The sequence below is a fragment of the Pseudopodoces humilis genome, chromosome 5, assembly GCF_049639895.1.
Source record: "Pseudopodoces humilis isolate 2021_Gansu_Grassland_sample_001 chromosome 5, ASM4963989v1, whole genome shotgun sequence".
NCBI lineage: Eukaryota > Metazoa > Chordata > Aves > Passeriformes > Paridae > Pseudopodoces > Pseudopodoces humilis.
This window is the reverse complement of record NC_142204.1, coordinates 40,607,958-40,626,264: the sequence shown is the minus strand read 5'-3', so window position 1 is coordinate 40,626,264 and position 18,307 is coordinate 40,607,958. Positions and strand designations below refer to the sequence as shown.

General features: G+C 38.2%; 1 protein-coding gene across 4 annotated transcripts in view; it reads left to right on the top strand.

The window, feature by feature from the left end:
- Window positions 1–16,757, top strand: part of TBC1D30 (TBC1 domain family member 30) — a 48,131-nt gene extending 31,374 nt beyond the window's left edge. For 2 of the 4 annotated variants that reach the window (XM_088055676.1, XM_088055677.1), the window contains 8 exons: window positions 453–621; window positions 2,019–2,187; window positions 4,987–5,092; window positions 10,315–10,427; window positions 10,600–10,739; window positions 12,393–12,599; window positions 12,781–12,837; window positions 14,152–16,757. In XM_088055676.1, the coding sequence (XP_087911802.1) occupies window positions 453–621; window positions 2,019–2,187; window positions 4,987–5,092; window positions 10,315–10,427; window positions 10,600–10,739; window positions 12,393–12,599; window positions 12,781–12,837; window positions 14,152–14,933 (1,743 nt within the window). In that variant the 3' untranslated portion in view covers window positions 14,934–16,757. The remainder of the gene's footprint in view (window positions 1–452; window positions 622–2,018; window positions 2,188–4,986; window positions 5,093–10,314; window positions 10,428–10,599; window positions 10,740–12,392; window positions 12,600–12,780; window positions 12,838–14,151) is intronic. The other 2 variants (XM_014249090.2, XM_088055678.1) reach the window with 1 other exon arrangement.
- The last annotated feature ends 1,550 nt before the right edge of the window (window positions 16,758–18,307 follow it).

Sequence of the window (18,307 nt, the reverse complement as noted above, 5' to 3'; positions counted from 1 at the left end):
TTTGGAGAGGGAAATCAGGGGATTTGCAAGACCAGTCTTCTATTTGTGGCATTAACCGGAGAAGGGATAGTGAGACTCTCCAGCAGTGGAGAATCTCATAAACAGTTCCAGCATCAGAAGTATCAAAAATTGCTTTTGGTGGGTAATGCTGCCACCTTGGGCATAGATTACTGTGATTACAATGATTTCAGTCATTGATTTCAGTAATTTCATGGTTCATAAATTCTGGACAATTTCAAGAGGCCTTTGCATCTTGAATACTTGTGGATGCCTAGGGTTCCCAAAGGTGCTCGAAGTGATAATATTTTCTCCCCATATAAGTGGAGGTGCTATAAGCATGTGTTGCCACTCCAATGCATTCTTTAGTGAATAGAGAAATTTTATTTTTCTGTTATTCCTAGAAAATAACTGCTCTGTAAGTCCTACATGATAGTCTTTCATTTTGCCTACAGATCATGATTTACCTAATTGATAAGGTGCTTCCTGATAGCTACTTTGTCAATAATCTCCGTGCTCTCTCTGTGGATATGGCTGTTTTCCGAGATCTTTTACGAATGAAGCTTCCTGAACTGTCCCAGCACTTAGACACCCTGCAAAGAGCTGCTAACAGAGAAAGTGGAGGTATGTTCAACAGATGCTATTAAACTCTATCTTGCTGTTGTTTCATCTGAGCACTGATTTAAAAATACAGTATTTTAAGTGTTTACATGAATTTATTGCTTAGAATATGTATTTTAAATTGTTAAGATGAAATATGATGGTGTCTATTATTGATAACCTTAACATAAATAGGTGGTACTTCCAGGAAAAAACAAAGGGAAATAATTTGATCCCACCACTAGCTGCAAAGAGAATTGTGTCAAGGAGAATATACAAAGCATGGAGTGACAGCACTAACACAGAGCTTAGTACAAGGGCTACCTTGGAAAGGTAATTTCTTGCTTTAGCTCAAGATGGGTGTCCTCCTACTGCTCGGTGTAGTTGCTGCTCATGTAGCTATTCTGGGAATAGTTACAATGTGAGAGCCAGTGGGGGCTGGTTAGTATTTCTTCACCTGGATCCTTACCAACACATAGGTGCAAAACTCAGAAGTACATCTCTTGGGTTGCTACCTGAAAACTGGCTTTGCACTTGATTTATTTATTTATTTATTTTTTCTGGCATAGCATTCCATCCAGACTTAGAGTTCTTTTATTTGGGCATGTTCTGGGGAGGGCAGGAGGTTTTCTGTTAGTTAATTTGGTTTCTTTTTCAGCTGGGAACTAAGGGCATGCTGAGTTCCACCTTAGAAAAGATCTGCTACTATGTTCCATCTGTCTATGCCCAAACTGTATAAAAAGCAGTGAAATGTAACAAGGAAATATTTGATGTTTGAAAGTGTTTTCACAGGCTGGCCTCTCTGGTTTTGGCCTTCAGTGCATCAGTTGATACTGAGGTGTACAAAGTGTTCTCTGAGCATACTAAAAAAGTAAAACTGTAGAGTTTCAGGCTGAAATACTACATTTTTGTTTGAAACTTAACAAGTACACCAAGGTATTAAAATAATAGATATGACTTTACAGAGACAGTCACCTTCACCTTATCACCATGTAGATAAAGACTTATGCCATCAGTTGGTGAAAAAAATGCAGTGTTTTGTGGGAAAGTTGGTGGGTTTGTTTTGTTTCTTTTTTTTGATAGAAGTTTTTATTTCATATGGCTTTGGGCAAGGAGAAACAGTCTTTCTGATATAAGGGAAAAAAAGTGTGGTGGTGTATTCCAGGGTTTATAGTCCAAAGCCAATGATGCTGCTTAGTTTTTTGCAGTGCAGCAGAATGGAAGGTGACTATGCAGTTTTTCTGGTTTTTTTTCTCAGCTTATTTTTGGACAGTTGCAGGCTAAGTAAGTTTTGAGCAATATCAGAAGTGCTAGAATGTCTGGTGGATTTTATTAAGCAGTTTATACTCCTTGTAAAATGATAGTAAGTTGCATTTACTTCAAGTAACTTGTTTTTTGTTTATTTGTTTTTTTAACTTCAGGAGGCTATGAACCCCCACTTACAAATGTCTTCACAATGCAGTGGTTTCTGACACTCTTTGCCACCTGTCTGCCTAACCATACAGTTCTGAAGATCTGGGATTCAATATTCTTTGAAGGCTCTGAAATTATACTGAGAGTAGCTTTGGCTATCTGGGCAAAGCTAGGAGAGTAAGTGGTCATTTTTATCTGATTTTTCTTTTCAGTATGAGCCATGTTTAACTTTTGTTTTCCTTAAGATGTTCCCAATTCTAAACAAGACAAAGTCTTTCAGGAGAATGATTGTTTAGAAAAAGCTGCAAAAAGGACCTTTATGGTTTCTTAAAAACAGATGATTCTGACATCATGTCAGAACAGGCATGATAATTAATTGACCCTTTTTGCAGTAAAAAATCTCTGGTTGTTGGAGTTGTCTGTGTATATTGTCTTTGTGCTGTGCTAAAAGGTTGGACTTTCCTGAACATAGAACTTTGAATCAACTGGTAAATACTCTGTGTAAAGACAACACACAGAGACTTGAGAGTGACCAGCTAATTTAGTTGGGTACGTGAAAGTGGAGATCTTAATTCCCTTAGTTTTGCTTAAGGAGACATAAGGGTTCGAGCCCATTGGCTTTGCCCAGTACAAGAGTTCAGCGTTACTGAGGGAATGACCTTGTGGTATGTGAGTCTTTTTTGTTAAGGCCTGAAAATTAATTTTCCTGAAACCCTGAAATTCTCTGCTTTTAAGCATATTCAAGCTAAGTTTCTAATATAGTCCTTTTATGGCCTTGGAAACTCACCATATGTCCAGAACACAAGAGATGATTAGTTCTTTAAACTCCCCTATTTCAAAGCAAATATTTGCCTTCCAAAGAGTTTACAGTGCTCCTAGAGAAATGAGTTTTGCCACTGGCTTCAGTGGGAGGTGTGAGCTCTGACAGGTCAAGCAGATGTTAGTTCAGCTGGAAACATTTTTCAGCTGGCATCAGCAGCTGTATTGATTTTTTTTTCGTGTGATGCTTATTAAAACTCATCTTCCTTTTTTCTCTGAAACTGAACGACTGGGATTTATTTTCAGTTCTGTCTTTAGGGGTTTCATTTCCTTTTTTCTTTCTGAATAAATTAGCATTGCAGGCTGGTAGCATTGTAAGAGGATTTGTTTAGTACATTTATTCTGAAGGATAATAATTAGAATAATAATTTCCTGAGAGCTATTTTTATATTCAGTTCATGAATGAAACTTGCATGAATCCTTTGCATTAGGATTAAGCTATATGTAGTCACATAGTGTTTTAGATAAAACATTCTTCCAGTGGATCTCTTTGCATTTAAAAGCTGTAATTGTGAATGTTACAACTCATAATATGATAAAAAAGAAGTTACTACTTTGAAGATTTTATCATAAAGCTTAAAGAAAAATTAAACATTTTTAAAAATTTAAAGGAACAGAATCAAGAAATATATTAGAATGCGCCTAAGAGAATAAGTGGATCACACTGCACATCTTGTAACTGTTGTTTGTGGGGAATGGGAGAAGGTCTGGTAAAAGATTGAGCACTCTTTTTGCTGAGAGAAGATTGTGATATTTCTTTCTCTTTGTCCACCATTAGAACTAGAACAAGGGGGATTTAAAGAAGTAGGACTTGAAATAGTGTTCTTAGTCTCATGATCTTCATGCTTCTCAAGATTCATTCTCTAAATGAAAATAGGGTGAGAAGTGCATTTTTAAAATGTAGGTGTCTCAATCATACTTGCGTTTTGAGGGAGGTTGAAGGAACGGGGAAGTTAAATATAGGTGCAGTGGAGAAAGCAATATGTGGAGGTCATGAGAGACTGAAGGTATCAGGGCAGGTAAGCCATAAGTTTGTGATAATTGGCTACATGCCCATTGTTTCTATTAATTTTTAATTTATTTTTTTTTTTTAGCTACATAATCATTATTTTACCCAAACTATGTGAAGATTTCAGAAGGAGTTTCATATCTCAGTGGCTGTTATGTGCAGATGCTGAAGTTCAAGGGAAGCTTCTTCTTGTAATGCTGAAGAAAAAAGGCAGTGTATTTTTTATCATTCCAGCATCTGTGTTTTAGAGGAGAGGCTACAATATGTAGCCATCAATGCACTTCTTTGGGATAACAAATTTTTCACATAACAGGAGACATGTTTAGCAGCTAACCCTAATATATGTAGAACACCAACTCACAAAAGCACATTACTCATATTTCTTTTCCTCTAGATGACACTCTGTGTGTTTAAAATGATTGTGTTTTTAGAAATTTAAAGAAAATGCAGAAAAAATATCCAATTGAATCCCCCCCCCAAAACAAGACAAACAAAAGCATACTACCAATGCAAACAAACAATCAAAACCAAAACATTTCCTATCCCAAATTTAGAAATACCATTCATAAATATGATGAGTGAATTTTCCTTCATTGTACATTATGTTCGCTTAATTATCTTTTAACACAATGACATGTATATATACCTATACTTAATTTATTCCACAGGAGTGGCTTCTGGCCAGTGAACATCTTCCTGTCTGACAAAAAGAAAGTTCAGGCAGTGAATTTGGCCATTTGGTTCATGGTGAAGAATGGGTGATGAGGTAGTCAAGAAATCTTTATGCTCCCTTTTTGAGCTGATAAGAGAACTCCCTTGTGCTGGTAGGAGGCAAAATGTATTGATTCTTGTGCTGTAGAAATGAAAGGGGCAGAGGGAATTGCCTGTCTGGAGATACATGAATCTGTTATCATGAGGAGTCAGGACAGTAAGTTCTAGTCAGTGCATCTTTTTACTGCTGCAGCTTTTCCAATGTTGTCTGCATAGTTTTATTATTTGGAAGTCTAGGCAGAATGCAAATAGACACTTAAAAGTTAGGCCGTCTAACAGAAATGCATATTTTATGATGACAAGAAAATCAGTTTTGTTTTGAACATGTAGAATCATATGTAAAAGTAAAATAAACATCAACATTTATTTTGATGTAGGCAGATTGAGTGTTGTGAAACAGCAGATGAATTTTACAGTACTATGGGCAAGCTGACCCAGGAGATGCTTGAAGACAGTCTGATTGACAGCAATGAACTTATGCAAGTGAGTAATTGTGACATAATTATTTTTTGTGTTTTCTGTGTTGATTTCTTCGGGTCTTGATTTCTAACAAATTACATTTTTGTTCAGAAACTGCAGAAACCTAAATTCTCCCAAGAATATAAGTTTCAGGTAGCTGGGTTGAGCTAGCATGAATCAAACAATGAAACAAGTTAGAGCTAGAATCTTATTTTTATATGAAATGTAGAGAACCACTAGGCATCATTTAATAAAAATTGATTCCATGTTGACAGTTGAAAGTCTTTTGTGATGTAATGCTCCATTGCCTTTCCACAAGTAAGGTGTAGAATCTTTTAGTGGTCACCATTTTTAAGGTGTTCTTTTGCTTTATTATTATGGTTCAGTCAGTTTATTTCACTATCCTTTCCATTCTGCAGACACTGTGGGAAATAAGAGTGTATAAAAAGTCCTTCATGATTTGAAGAAAAAACCCCACCATGAACAGTCAGTACTGTACAGTAGGTAGTGTACTGTAAACAAAGACATTTGTAGATGATTGCAGTCTGAATTCTTAAAGCATATGTCATTGTATGAGGACAAAGACCCACATTGTTCTGGGAAAGGAAAGGGCCTTTATTATAGCAGATACAATTTATTTGTTTACAGTTACACTTATTCTTGTGATATTTTTAAGGTGTTTTCTACTTAGATGCTTTATAAGGACTTTGTGCTACAGTTCTGGAACTTTCCTTTTGATGCGTTAGAGCATAGTGATTAAACAGGTGCAAGTACAGAGAACATAATTCACCTGAAACTTTGTACTTGACTTAGGGGAAGGAAAAAAGTCAGTCTGTGAAGCTACAAAAGTTTAATAACAGTTGTTAGCAGGTGACTTCTATTACCTATTGTTGGAAGACTGTGTTAAAATATACTATTTTCGGTTTTATTATTTTGGTCATCATTATTTTGTCCAATGAAGAACCTCTAGGAATGGGAGAAGTGAGTTTTGTGGCTTTGTTTTTCTTCAATAATGGAAATGGAGCTGGTCAGAGGTACTCACATGCTTTTTAAAAATGTGTTAAGGTTCCTCACAAGACAGTTCAGATAGTGAGGGTGTAAGGAGGGCAGCACAAACTGACATTTTCTCATTGTGTTTCAGTTCCTTGTCTCCAGTGCAGTACAAAATCAAGATGTGACATTTATGAATAAGAATAATTTGGGGAAAGCCAGGGTGGTCTTCTGTGACTCTATGGATTTCTTTTTTTGCTGCTGTGTGCAATAGAAGATGAGGCATGGGTAACTTACTGGTTGGAGGGATGGGAGGATTTTTTTTATTTAACTCTTGCAATTACAAATACTTGCAAATTAGCAATATTTTGTGCTTCAGCAAAAAATGAGTATTTAGCACAGTACATATGTGTGTTCATAGTGTATGTGTGTATTTTATGGCACTGACAAGAGTATTAAGGTAGGATGGCATTGCCATTGATATGGAGAATGTGGCAGGTTTAAGTTCTGTGTATGGAGGAGCAGTGTATCTGGTTTATGTGTGTCCCCTCAGTTGAAGAATCCACAATATTGTTTGTATAGCTTTCTCCAAGTCAAGGGCAAGGTACTGTCAGTGTAGCCATCTCTGAGGTCTCCTCTTTATCCTAAGTGGAAAGAATAAGGAATTACAAGAATTTACCATCAGGATATACAAGTGCTACCATGGCTACAACTGGTTGGAGAAAAAAATTAAGAAATATGAACAATTCCATTAACGAAAAGATCCAGGCTGCTTGAACATGCTGGTTTTTAAATTGCTTTAAGCTTTTCCAGAGATGCTTTGTTTTCAAATTATTTTTTTCTTTCCCCCCAATAAAAATCAGAATGATGAATTTACGTCTAATACTTTTTACAAGGTGGCTCAAGGTTAGTATTCTACTGTGGAAAAGGATTAATATCCCACTCTGCCTTTGCTACACATTTCAGTAGAGCTTGCTGGTGGCAATCATCTCACTTCTCTTTAGACTTCCATAACACTTATATTTGCATCTAAGCTCACTCAAGCCAGAGTAACAGACACTTCTCAACCACTGGAAAACAAATTGTGCTCTAAGAGCCTTGTTTCTTTTGGGAGTTAGAGGAGAGAGGTACAACTGATCCTTCAAGGAAGGTGTTGACAGAGCAGATGTCTAAAGTAGAACAGGGGATTCATGTCTGCATTCTCTTCACCAGCATGTATAGTTGCTGCAGTTTTATCCCTCCCATGCAGACAGTACCTATAGTTAGGATGAGAGCCTTAAAGCTTTTGCAGTTTTGGCCCTTGTGTGGCAAAAGTTCTTAATGTTTTACTGAGGAGAGCATGGAGGCATTGGAGGAGCAAACCAGACTACAGTTTCTTCCTTTTTTCAGATGGGACAGTTTGAGTGAATAAAGGGTAAGTACTGTACACATCAGATTCTAGACTGGGTATGTATTGGTTCCAATATGGAGACAGAAGGCTGTGTACCAGGTTTCTGCAGATATCCTAAACAGAGTGTGCTAGACTGAGTCTGTGCTTTCATGCCTTGTCAGAAAGTGAGCATTTTTACAAGCAGCTAAACTGGTTCAGTTCGTACACCTAGAAACACTGCAACACACAGGAGATGAGAAGCCAGCTGGAGGAGAGGCATCCTTTTGTATTTACTAGAACAAAGGGGAACAGGGAAGAATCCTTCTGTGGTACTCTAGCATTTTGGACTATCTTCCTAGGCAGTTACCCTGATTTGATGGTACTCACTGTTAACTTTCTACTTGAGTAGCACTTCGTTTTCTTTTGGGTTTGTTTTTGCTTTTGTTTTTTTTGTTTTGTTTTCTTAGCCAAAATGAAAAGAAAGAAGAGCCTTAAACGAGGGAGGGGCAGCTGTAGAGATAAGTGTTTGATAAGTTTGCAAAATGGCTTACCCTGTTTGGAAGCCACAGCCCATCACCTCCCATATGGTGTTCTGCTGAAAGTGTAGACAGCTTTGCATTTTTAGGGTAAGGCAAAGGGTTGTCAAACAATTTAAGGTTAGGATAGAGGGGTTTTGTCCTTGTCTCTTTTCTTGTTCCCAGGATCTGTCCCTTGTGTAAATACGATGCTAAGTTTGGCTGCATCATGCTTTTGTGTCTAGGCTATTTCCCTCTGGGACAGCTCCCCAGAATTAACCAAATGGCATCTAAGGCCGTGTAAAAACTAGAAAAGGAATGCTTTGACTCTGAATTGTCACTGGGAGGATATCAGAAGTGTTGGTTGGCAATTTTTTTTAAAATTTCCAGTGGAACATGCACGGGCAAGTTTTAAATAAAATTTGTTTTGTGGCTCTCTTAGCAAGGTGGTAAGCAAGGCTTGCAGTTATAACCTGATAACAATAGTTAAGCTAAAAATATGTATTTTTACATATTTTTACGTAATAAAAATGAAACAAATTGTAGAAGATGTGGAAGAGACAGATTGGAGACAGGAAAAAGCTAGAAAGCACAATCTGAAACGGTAGGTGCAAGGAGTAAATGGAGGAATTGGAGTTGACTGTTTCACTTAAAGGGTAACTAGCATATGGAACAAGTTACCTGAGAAGAAGACTGAGATCAAGAGTAGAAATAAATTCCAGACAAACCTCCAGAAAGAGTGGAAACACATGGGAAAAAAAAGCCCTAACAAGAAAGTATGGTGGAGATCAAACAAGCAGGCAGATGTGTTGGGCTGGAGGTAGGTCTTTCTCCAGATCATAAAATTCCTTTGTCTGGTAGACTGATGGGTAATCACTGTTCAAGCCCTAGACAATATTTTTCTTTCACAGTAGCATTGTAGTTTAATGGAGTGGCAAAACTTCCATTCATGCTCTGGACTTTTGAAGGCATCTTCCTTTCCTTAGAGTCTGTGCATGGCTCAAACTGTAAAAGCATTCTCACACAGAAACCTATTGAGGTGCACTATTGCCCTGTCTCTCATTCAGACAGGAGTGTCTTTCCTGCTCCTCAGTGCTTACATCATTGTTGTTAATGAAAGTTTTTCCCCTCCTTATGTCAGGAAATGTCTAGTACTGAGTTCATGTTTGCAATTTTCCTTAGTGTATTTAGCACAGAAGAGTCGTGGTTCAAGAATGAATTATGTAGAAACTGTTCAGAATTTGCTTTCATCTTAATTGAGGTCATTTACCTTCAGATGAAAATGTCACTGACTTAATAGCACAGGACAAAAATATATAAGTGAAAATTTACTGTCATAACTAATAAGAAAATTTTATGTTGCTGTCTTTCAAAAAATATTTAATTTTCAGGATACGGAAAAGCTTTAATATTTCAGAGAAACTATGGGAAATTATATTTTTGGTTTTGTTTTTTTTCTTCTGACATTGAGACTCAGAATGAATTATTTGGCAGTTAGTTGAAGGCTCTGAATAGTGAAAAAAAGCAGGGAAAAAAGGGCAACTAAAGTATGTAGGAACAAACCAGCAATGATATTGCAATGAATATGATGTATCTTTATGCCAGGTTGGCTGGTGACTTACAGCAAAATAATGCTGAAAGGAAATGAATTTGCAACTATGTATCTTTTTAAACTCTGAGTATTGATGTAAAGAAAATCTATTAGCATTTTGATGACCTTGTTTTAGAAAAACAACCACCTTTACCCCACCAAACCCCACCTTTAGTCTCAAAACCAACCAGCAATTGGAATTGAGGGAATAAAACCTGGATGACATTGGATCCTTCCTCTCTAGCTATGATTTTTGTGCTGGCATGATTTCCTTCACACAAGCTCTTGAGCTTCTCAGGTAAAATAATGAATCAGCTCGCAGTCCACATCAATGAGGATCTGCCCCTTCCTAGCTATACTAGTGCTAATACTTTGTTGAATACTTGAACAAAAACTTAGGTCTTCTGGAAAGATCCCCAAAACCTAAATGATACATTTATGTAAGTGAAATCATAATTGGAGGAGGATTTCCAGTGTGTTCACAAGAAGGGGTTGACAGTAATTATTAGGAGTTGTAAAGGATCTTACAGCTCATGTTATCAGTTCTTTTTTTTTTTTTAGACTGAAGTGTATATTTTTCTGTGAGTCAGACTTTATTTCTCCTACAGGAAATACTGACTGAATCATAAAACTAGACCATTTTCTTGAAGCATGTGAATGTGCAAGAATGTGCAGCCTTTAATCCTGCAAGACTGTGGAAGTCTGTTAATGGAAAAATCTTTCTTGAGACTGTTAATTAAAGAAAAATTTTTAAAGTTGCCTTTTTTTTCTTTTTCCCTAGACTGTTTACACCATGGCTCAGTTTCCTTTCCCACAACTGGCAGAATTAAGGGAGAAATACACATACAATATTACTCCTTTCCCTGCAGCAGTAAAATCAACTTCATTTTCAGGGTAAGTTTGAAATGCACTGCTTATGGTGTATTGAGTTATTGTTTACCCTCTGCAGATGTTGAAAAGGCGGGTGGATCCTCTCTTGTATGCTTCTAAAAAAGATAAAAATGCTTGGTAATGTTCACATTTAAGAATGTATCTTCCTTACTTCTCTTATGTTCTCTTTTGACAGAAGGTTAGGCAGAACCAGAGACAGTGATGAAGAGAATGACTTAGATGATGAAGACTCAATTGCTAATGCAATTGGTTGTCTTGGACCATTAAGTGGGTTTTTGGCACCAGAGCTCCAAAAATACCAAAAGCAGATGAAAGGTAAAAGTGACTTTTTTAATTTTGGAAAACACAAGTCTATATGACCGGGCAGAAATTGTCAGCAGCTCTGTTTCTGAAAGTTGCTATGGAAAATGTGTTTTCTATGCACAGAGTTACAGCAGGTACCAAATGACTGTAAATGACTGTGCTCCATGAAGATGTCATAAAAACCAGGTTGGAAGGCTGTAGGTGTACAGTAAATGATGGTGTGACTTAAGGATTTGGCTATAGTAATGGTTAACAAAACAACCCCATAGTGTTGCCCGCATAGTAAAAAAAAAGAAGCATATGTGAAAAAATTCCACTCTAAATCCATGCATATTTCTGACACAGCTGTTAGGTAGTCAGCATTTTCTGAAGGGTGCACCTTTAATAAATGATTGTGATCTTTATTAACATATGCATGGCTGATACTGGAATCTATCAGCAAAGAGTGAATTCTGCAGGTGATTTCACTGCCCTTTTCGCCAAACCTTCAGATTGTTGTATGCTTTTGATATATTCACATTTAAAGAAAATGTTGGTATGGTTTAGGGTGTTCTGACAAAATGTCACTATTTTTCAAATCCTTCCACACTGAAATAAAATTTCTTGACAGAATTGTGTGTACACCACTGCAAATTCTCTATAGGCAGTAAAAAATGCTGAACTATACAATAAAAGCAAAGAACATTTGTTAACTTGCAGCAGCCTTTATGAAATGGTACTGGATCAACAGTGATTTCACAGTATCTTGAGAGAGGCCATTTTTATTTATCCCCACTTAACCACTACCTTACCCTCAAAAAACCCCCAGATGTAACAGTTGCTGTTCATGCTTCATCATTCTCGTGTCTTGGTTTTGCTGAGATCTGTAAGCTGCAATTTTCCTCTTGATTGCTGTGGTGTTTTGTTTTTCCCTTCCTGAGGGACTCTCTACCTGCTGCTTCAAACTAGCACTTAGTCAGAACATCAAACTGCTGTTGCAAACTAAGCCAAAGACAAATAAACATTCCTTTAAAAAGAATTATCCCCCTGACCCTGGAGGGCCAGGTTGCTGCATCAGAAACAGCTGTGAAAATAAATTGCTCTGCTGCTGTTGCTCTGTGTCTGTTGATCAGAGACACTCTCAAGTTCCTCATGATCCTCAGCTGCTCTGTGCCTACCCCTTTTGTTGTTACTAGCAGCTTTCCCCCTGTGGTGTTCTGTTTCTTGATGCTTCTTGCTGGTAGCACTAGGTTGGTTGTTTAAATCTAATGCCTGCTTAACTGTAATGTATTTTATAACTTGCATTGTTGGTCTCTACAACAATCAAGTGTCTTTAATAATCTGTTATTGAATTACTTCATTGGTGGCTTGATGTACTTTCGGATATTTGAAGAGCTCTGCTTATAGCTTTGCATTGCCATGTTAATTGACTTTCGTACTCTCTAACCTCACCTCAAATCCTTACGATTCTTAGGCAGTAGAGCTGTTTATAATAATTCTTATCGTAAATAGCACAGCTTAGTTAAATATACATATTATAATTAATTTTTAATTAAGGACTACAGTTAAATAAGATTGTAGGAATCAGACACAGACTTCCCTTGGAAATAATCTACAGAAGTGCAGATATATCTCTTGAGTATGCCAATTTACTCCTTACCTCCACTTTATTCCCTCCTTCTACAGATCAGAATGAAGAGCAAAGTCTTGGTTCCAGTAACATTGCAGAATTAAGCCCAGGAGCAATAGACTCTTGCAGAAGTGACTATCATACTGCTTTTAACAGCATGATGATGGAGCGTATGACCACTGATATTAATGCACTGAAAAAGCAATATTCCAGGATAAAGAAGAAGCAGCAACAGCAGGTTCACCATGTGTATATCAGAGCAGGTAACATGCTTCATTTCCTGATTTATTACAACTGACTTTGTCAGGCAAATTACTTTCTTTAGCATTTAACCAAGTAGACAAAATAAGAAAGACTGATGGAATATATGAAATTAGTAGTAAAATGGGCACCACTTCATGCTGACAGAAAATAAGGTGGTGATATTTTTTCTTCTTTTGTCAGGATCTGAAGATGATGACCCTGGGGTTTTCTTAGGTCCCAGGGACCAACTAAACAATGGTATTTAAAAGTGGCTTTGCTATCTGGGTGCATTCTGTTGGTCTCTCTGATTAAAAACTTTTAAGTCTTTGGCATTCTTGGAATTGACATATTGATGCAGTGGAAAAAGTGAATGCAGAGATGAGGGTGATCATATGGCAGGTAGATTGCTGGCTGGTCTGTGTTATCCGAACTCCTCTGAATTCATCTGGGCACGGCAAATTATTCAACTGAAGGAGCTGGCTTAGATGTTTCATTGTGGTTGGCACTTTCCCTAGTCATAATGATACTGTTGTGAGGACTGAGCTGGACATCAGTCCCTTATTTAACAACCCACGTTATGGAGTCTGTCTCCCTAATTGTCAGATTCAGCAGTGCAGGGGTTGGCATGAAATGCACAGCTGAAGGTTTTACTGGGTATACAAGCTGAACACAGCCCACCCCGCTCATTCCTCCCTGCTTAGGTTTCATCTTTCTAAGTTCACCATTGAACCACGCAAATGGATCACTGTGGATAATTTTTATTTCTCTTTTAGGTTGTCTAAACCTGTGCTAGCAGGAGCCTTGGAATACATGCAGCTGCAATTTTTCATTTACCTGATTTAGAAGGATTTTTAAAAAAAAAATTAGTGAAGTGTTTCCTTTGAACAAAGGCTGTAGCCAGCAGAAACAGTGCAAACAGTATGATGTTGATTCCCAAGGATGCCAACCCCTTACCTTCCAAACACAAATCTTTCTAATCTTACTAATCATGATATAGGGCTGGGTTTGTCATTTGATCATACTGTCATCTAATCACTAATTCTGAGTCTACTCCTCTGGTTTAATAAGATGTGGTTTTATGCATTAGAAGTACTTACATTCATTTTCCATTTTCCAGTCACACAAGCCTCATGGAGAGGCTTATGTGACTGACCTCATGTGGAGACTGAATTGCCTCTTGCTGTTGGAAGAGAAATGAAGGAGAGGGGAAATATGAAAAGCCAATATTAATGTTAAACTATTAGTTTTAGTGCAATTCTAGAAATCAAGAGGCTATTTTTTAAATTATTAGTTTTTATTATATTACTGGCTCAGGACTTACCCATAGGTGCAAAACAGTGAGGGAGGGCAGAAAATCCTTATATAGAAGGTGCTGCTTTGTGTTCAACTCTAAGACATAAGTGAAATTCAGTGATGATTTTTAAGTTTGGGTTGGTTTTTTTAAAATACATTCTGTCCAACAAACCTTTGCCGTACCTCAAGAAAGGTATTGAATTTAGTGGTAGATCCTTAGAACATTAATTTGTTTTGTTCTTTAACAATACTGTGTTTCTTTTAAATGTTTTCTTTCAGACAAGGGGCCAGTTACCAGCCTCCTCCCTTCTCAGGTAAACCATTCCCCAGTGATAAACCACCTCCTTTTAGGAAAGAAGATGAAATTGAATAACAAGTCTCTCAAAAATGCCGTTATTCACATCCCAAGCCATGCTACGGGGAAGATGTCTCCCATTCCCCAAGAAGATCTTAAAACAAAACTGAACTCTCCATGGCGCACTCACATACGAGTTCATCGGAAGAACATGGCTAGGGCAAAAGGCCAGCTGGGCTACGGGGATACCGTAGGACTGATAGATGAGCAGAGTGAGAGCTGTAAAACAAATAGCCCTGGTGCAAAAGAGGAGGCTTCCAAACATTCTGGCTTTGGAGAAAGAGAAGAAGGTGGTTTGGATGACAGGACTACTCAGAAAGCTGACCAGCAGTCATCTGAGCCAGACTCTACGGACAGCGGTACAAACATGTCCGTGGTTCAGCTAAAACTGGAAGCACTGGAACTCACCTCAGATACTCAAAGCGATGTGGAGCCAGCATCCCATCAGTCCAGCCAGCCACGTTTATCAGAGTCTTCCACTTCATCCAGAGACAGTGGAAACCTGGCTAAATCGCCTCAGCCTGGGAACCCAAAGCCACAAGTCTTCAATCCTTTTCCCAGCGTCAAGCCTCTTCGAAAGTCAGCTACAGCCAGGAATTTAGGGCTGTATGGCCCCACTGAAAGAACACCAACTGTACACTTCCCACAAATGAGCAGAAGTTTCAATAAATCTTCCAGTGGCAACAGTGGGACCAGGAAACGATGATGTACTACCTGGTACTTACTATTTCTGACAGCAACAGAAGAATTTGTATTGCCTTTTTTTTTAATGTGTGCATGTGTATGTGTGTCCCAAAGCATTTCTAATTGCTAATTAAGTAACAGGGATGAAAGTGGTTACCAGATATATAAATATGTGTCTTTGAAAATTGTACTTCCGTGTTATGGGATAGATTAGTGAAGATGCACTCTGGCACCCTATTGTTAATTCTGATGGTCCTATGTAAAATAAACATTAGTTAGCAATGTAAAGCATACTGTTTCTTAAAGTCTAACTCAGACATTAAATCACCAGCTGCCTTTAACCCCTCAGTCCCCCATGGCTGCCTCCTGTCTTTCAGAGCTTAAAGGACAAATTGTCCAGTGCAGCAGACAGGTTTAACAGTTTTTGTGACTGTTAAGCAGCTTCCCCATCCAACCTCATCATCATACTCCAGGAGTAGCTGGAGATGCCATGACTAACAGAAGCACAAGCAGCCATCACAATCAAAAGTGTCGCTTTGTCACATCTGGCTTCAGATATTCATTTTGTGCTTCTCTTCCCACAGCAATTCTCTGCTGATACTATTTTTAATATAAATTGAAACACTGAGCATGAGAACAGCAGACATAAGTCCATCCACAACACAGGTTTGCTCCTTCTCTGTTACATGTGTACATGCATTTCTGTTACTTAATGCTGGAGAGTTGCAGCACTGTAAAATTAGTAATTAGGTACAACTATTTGTATAGTTGTATGATTATTATTCTGATGCATCTTGGCTTCAATGGATTTAAAAGCTATTATCTATATTAGACTTGTAGTTAAAAATATTTGCCAGCTTAGCAGTAGGTAAAATATATGAATGTTCTGAAGTAGTTTAGGGGTTTAAGTTCTATAAATAGAGTGATTAGATACTTAGAGTGCCACTTCCCATTAAAAGCCAACACATCAGCATCTATGTTAGTGGGATGTGCCCTCGGGCTTCCATGTCTTGTTTCCTCTTTGGTGTGAAAGAAAGCGATAAATTGAGTATTTATTTCCAAATCAAAAAGCAGAGCTGATAAATACCATAAGATAAGTATTTGTATATATATATATATATATAACAGAGGCAGACAGAGAAACTAAAAAGATAATTCAGCTTCAGGATTGCAAAATCAAGTACTTAAACTCCAAGAAATTCAGGTTGCTCTTAAATCGTTGCAGCTCTGTGGTATGTACTGACTGATTCATTACCTTGATTCCAAGTTTCCTGTGGCATGAAAGGGCCAATATTTTAAACTGCAGTAATGATGAATTGGCACCATTGTATGCAATGTCTTACTTGCTTTTAAAAATTCTTTGTTAAATTTGCAAATTAGTATAACACTGCCTATTAATGTATTCCATAACCTATAGTATGTGACACCAGTTTTACTGTATACCATAACTTATAAGCTGTACAAAATACTCTGTTCATTGTTGTGGGAACAGTTTTATTTTGCTGTTGTTTCATATAAGTGTATGCATATAAAATAATATACAAGTATGAACACTAAAAGAGATGTAGATCAGATCTTGCCCCTGCCTTATTTCCAGGTGATAGTAGTATTGTCACTAATGATTACTTACAGCACTAAGTAAATTGAAAATAATGTAGAATTTAGTTGCTGATTATGGACTGTATGTGAATTGGTTTTGCACTGAATTAGAAGAAATGGACTTGTCAAAAATTTTCCTGTGAATCATCCTCCCCAGTTTTTCTTAGCTTCAATGTATCACACGGCTGTATTCTGAACCTTTGAACATACAAATAAAAGGACTGTCAGTCTGCAAAACCTGCTAAAATGGTCTAAGTATGTGCATGAATTTTCAGCATTTTATGAAGTAAGCAGTGGGAAATAGTAAATTATGCATGGATATAGGTCTGGGGGAAGAACAACACATTCTAATGTTCAGAATGAATAATAATTTATAAGTGTGCACTTGGGTCTTGGACTGTTAGAACTGAGGTGAAGGAACCACTGCTACTCAGTGCATTAATTTGATGATGCTTGCTGCAGGAAATTTTCTTACAGTACTACTTGATGAGAAAATAGAATGTCATGTTGGCTACCTCAAAGGTACATTTCTGTACCTCAAAGGATATTCACTCTCTACCTGAAATACTTTTGGAACGTACAGCAGAAGCAACTTCAATGCTTAGTACTGAGACGGAACATTGAGATGAAGCCTAGTAATGAAGAAAGCTGTGCTTGGAAGAGTGGCATTGCAGCACTGAGGGTGCTGGGAAGAATGATGGTGGCAGTCTGCCCATTGTTTTAAACCATGTGAAATTTTCCATACAGAAATAAGGTGAGTGGTTTCACTGTACTGTAGTTTTCCTTGACCTTCTTTGCAAAGAGTTATCTCGTGCCCATCCATGGGCAGTAGTAGCATCTGGCTGAGTGGCAGGGGGCCAGTATCACCTGACACCAGCTCCACTGAAGTATGAAGAGATAGAAAATTCATCCAAATGCATCTCTATCTGAGTCAACGCTTTGTTTGCTCCAGTTTTACTTGCTGTTTCTTGGTGAAAGATTCACTCAAGGCAGGGGGCTGTTGTAGAGGCCTGCCAGTGATTTGGGATGCGCAGTCATGCCAGAGAAGCACCTTGAGGCTGTGTGCTATTTGGCAGCAGGGACTGGTGAGGTGACTGGTTTCTCAGGCAGGCAGAAGCTACTCAGACACCTTTGACCAACTCTGTGTTAACCCTGTCCTTGGGAAGGTGTGCTCCTTTGTGAGGGGGTGAATCCAGTGCAATGCAGGAAAATACATGTGGGAAGGGTCTCTTCTGCACACCCTTTCCTGCTGAAGAGCCCTCAGGGCTTGCAACAACTGATGGGCTGATAGAAGATATTTGACACAGTTTAGGACCTAGAAATGGTTTGCAGGGTCAGAGCATGCTCAGGCCCAGCCTCCCACAGCCTGCAAGGTGCCATTTCAGCTGTGCATTGTCCTACAAGCAGCACACAGCACTTACTGGCTCACCACAGGTTTAAAAAGAACCACAAATATTTCCAAGTCTTTCTCTGATAAAACTGCATCAAACCACGCTGGTTTACCACAGAGGCGATACAGCTGGTGGAGAGGTTGGGGGGTATGGGAAGAACAACTCCTCCAAGCAAAAGGTACAAGAAGTTTTGAAGGGAAGCTAACTCCTCGGTGCCTGTGTGGCTTTTTAGGTTTTGTAGTTATAAAGAACAAATCCATGATATGCTGCTTCCTGCCCATCCTTCCTGTGTTCAAAGTGATCATGGACTTGCCTGATGCCAGCAAGATGCACATCCTGCCATGGTGTTTCCACCCTCTTGTTAGCCCAGGAGCCAGCCCTGGCAGGAGGGAGATGCCAGTGGAGA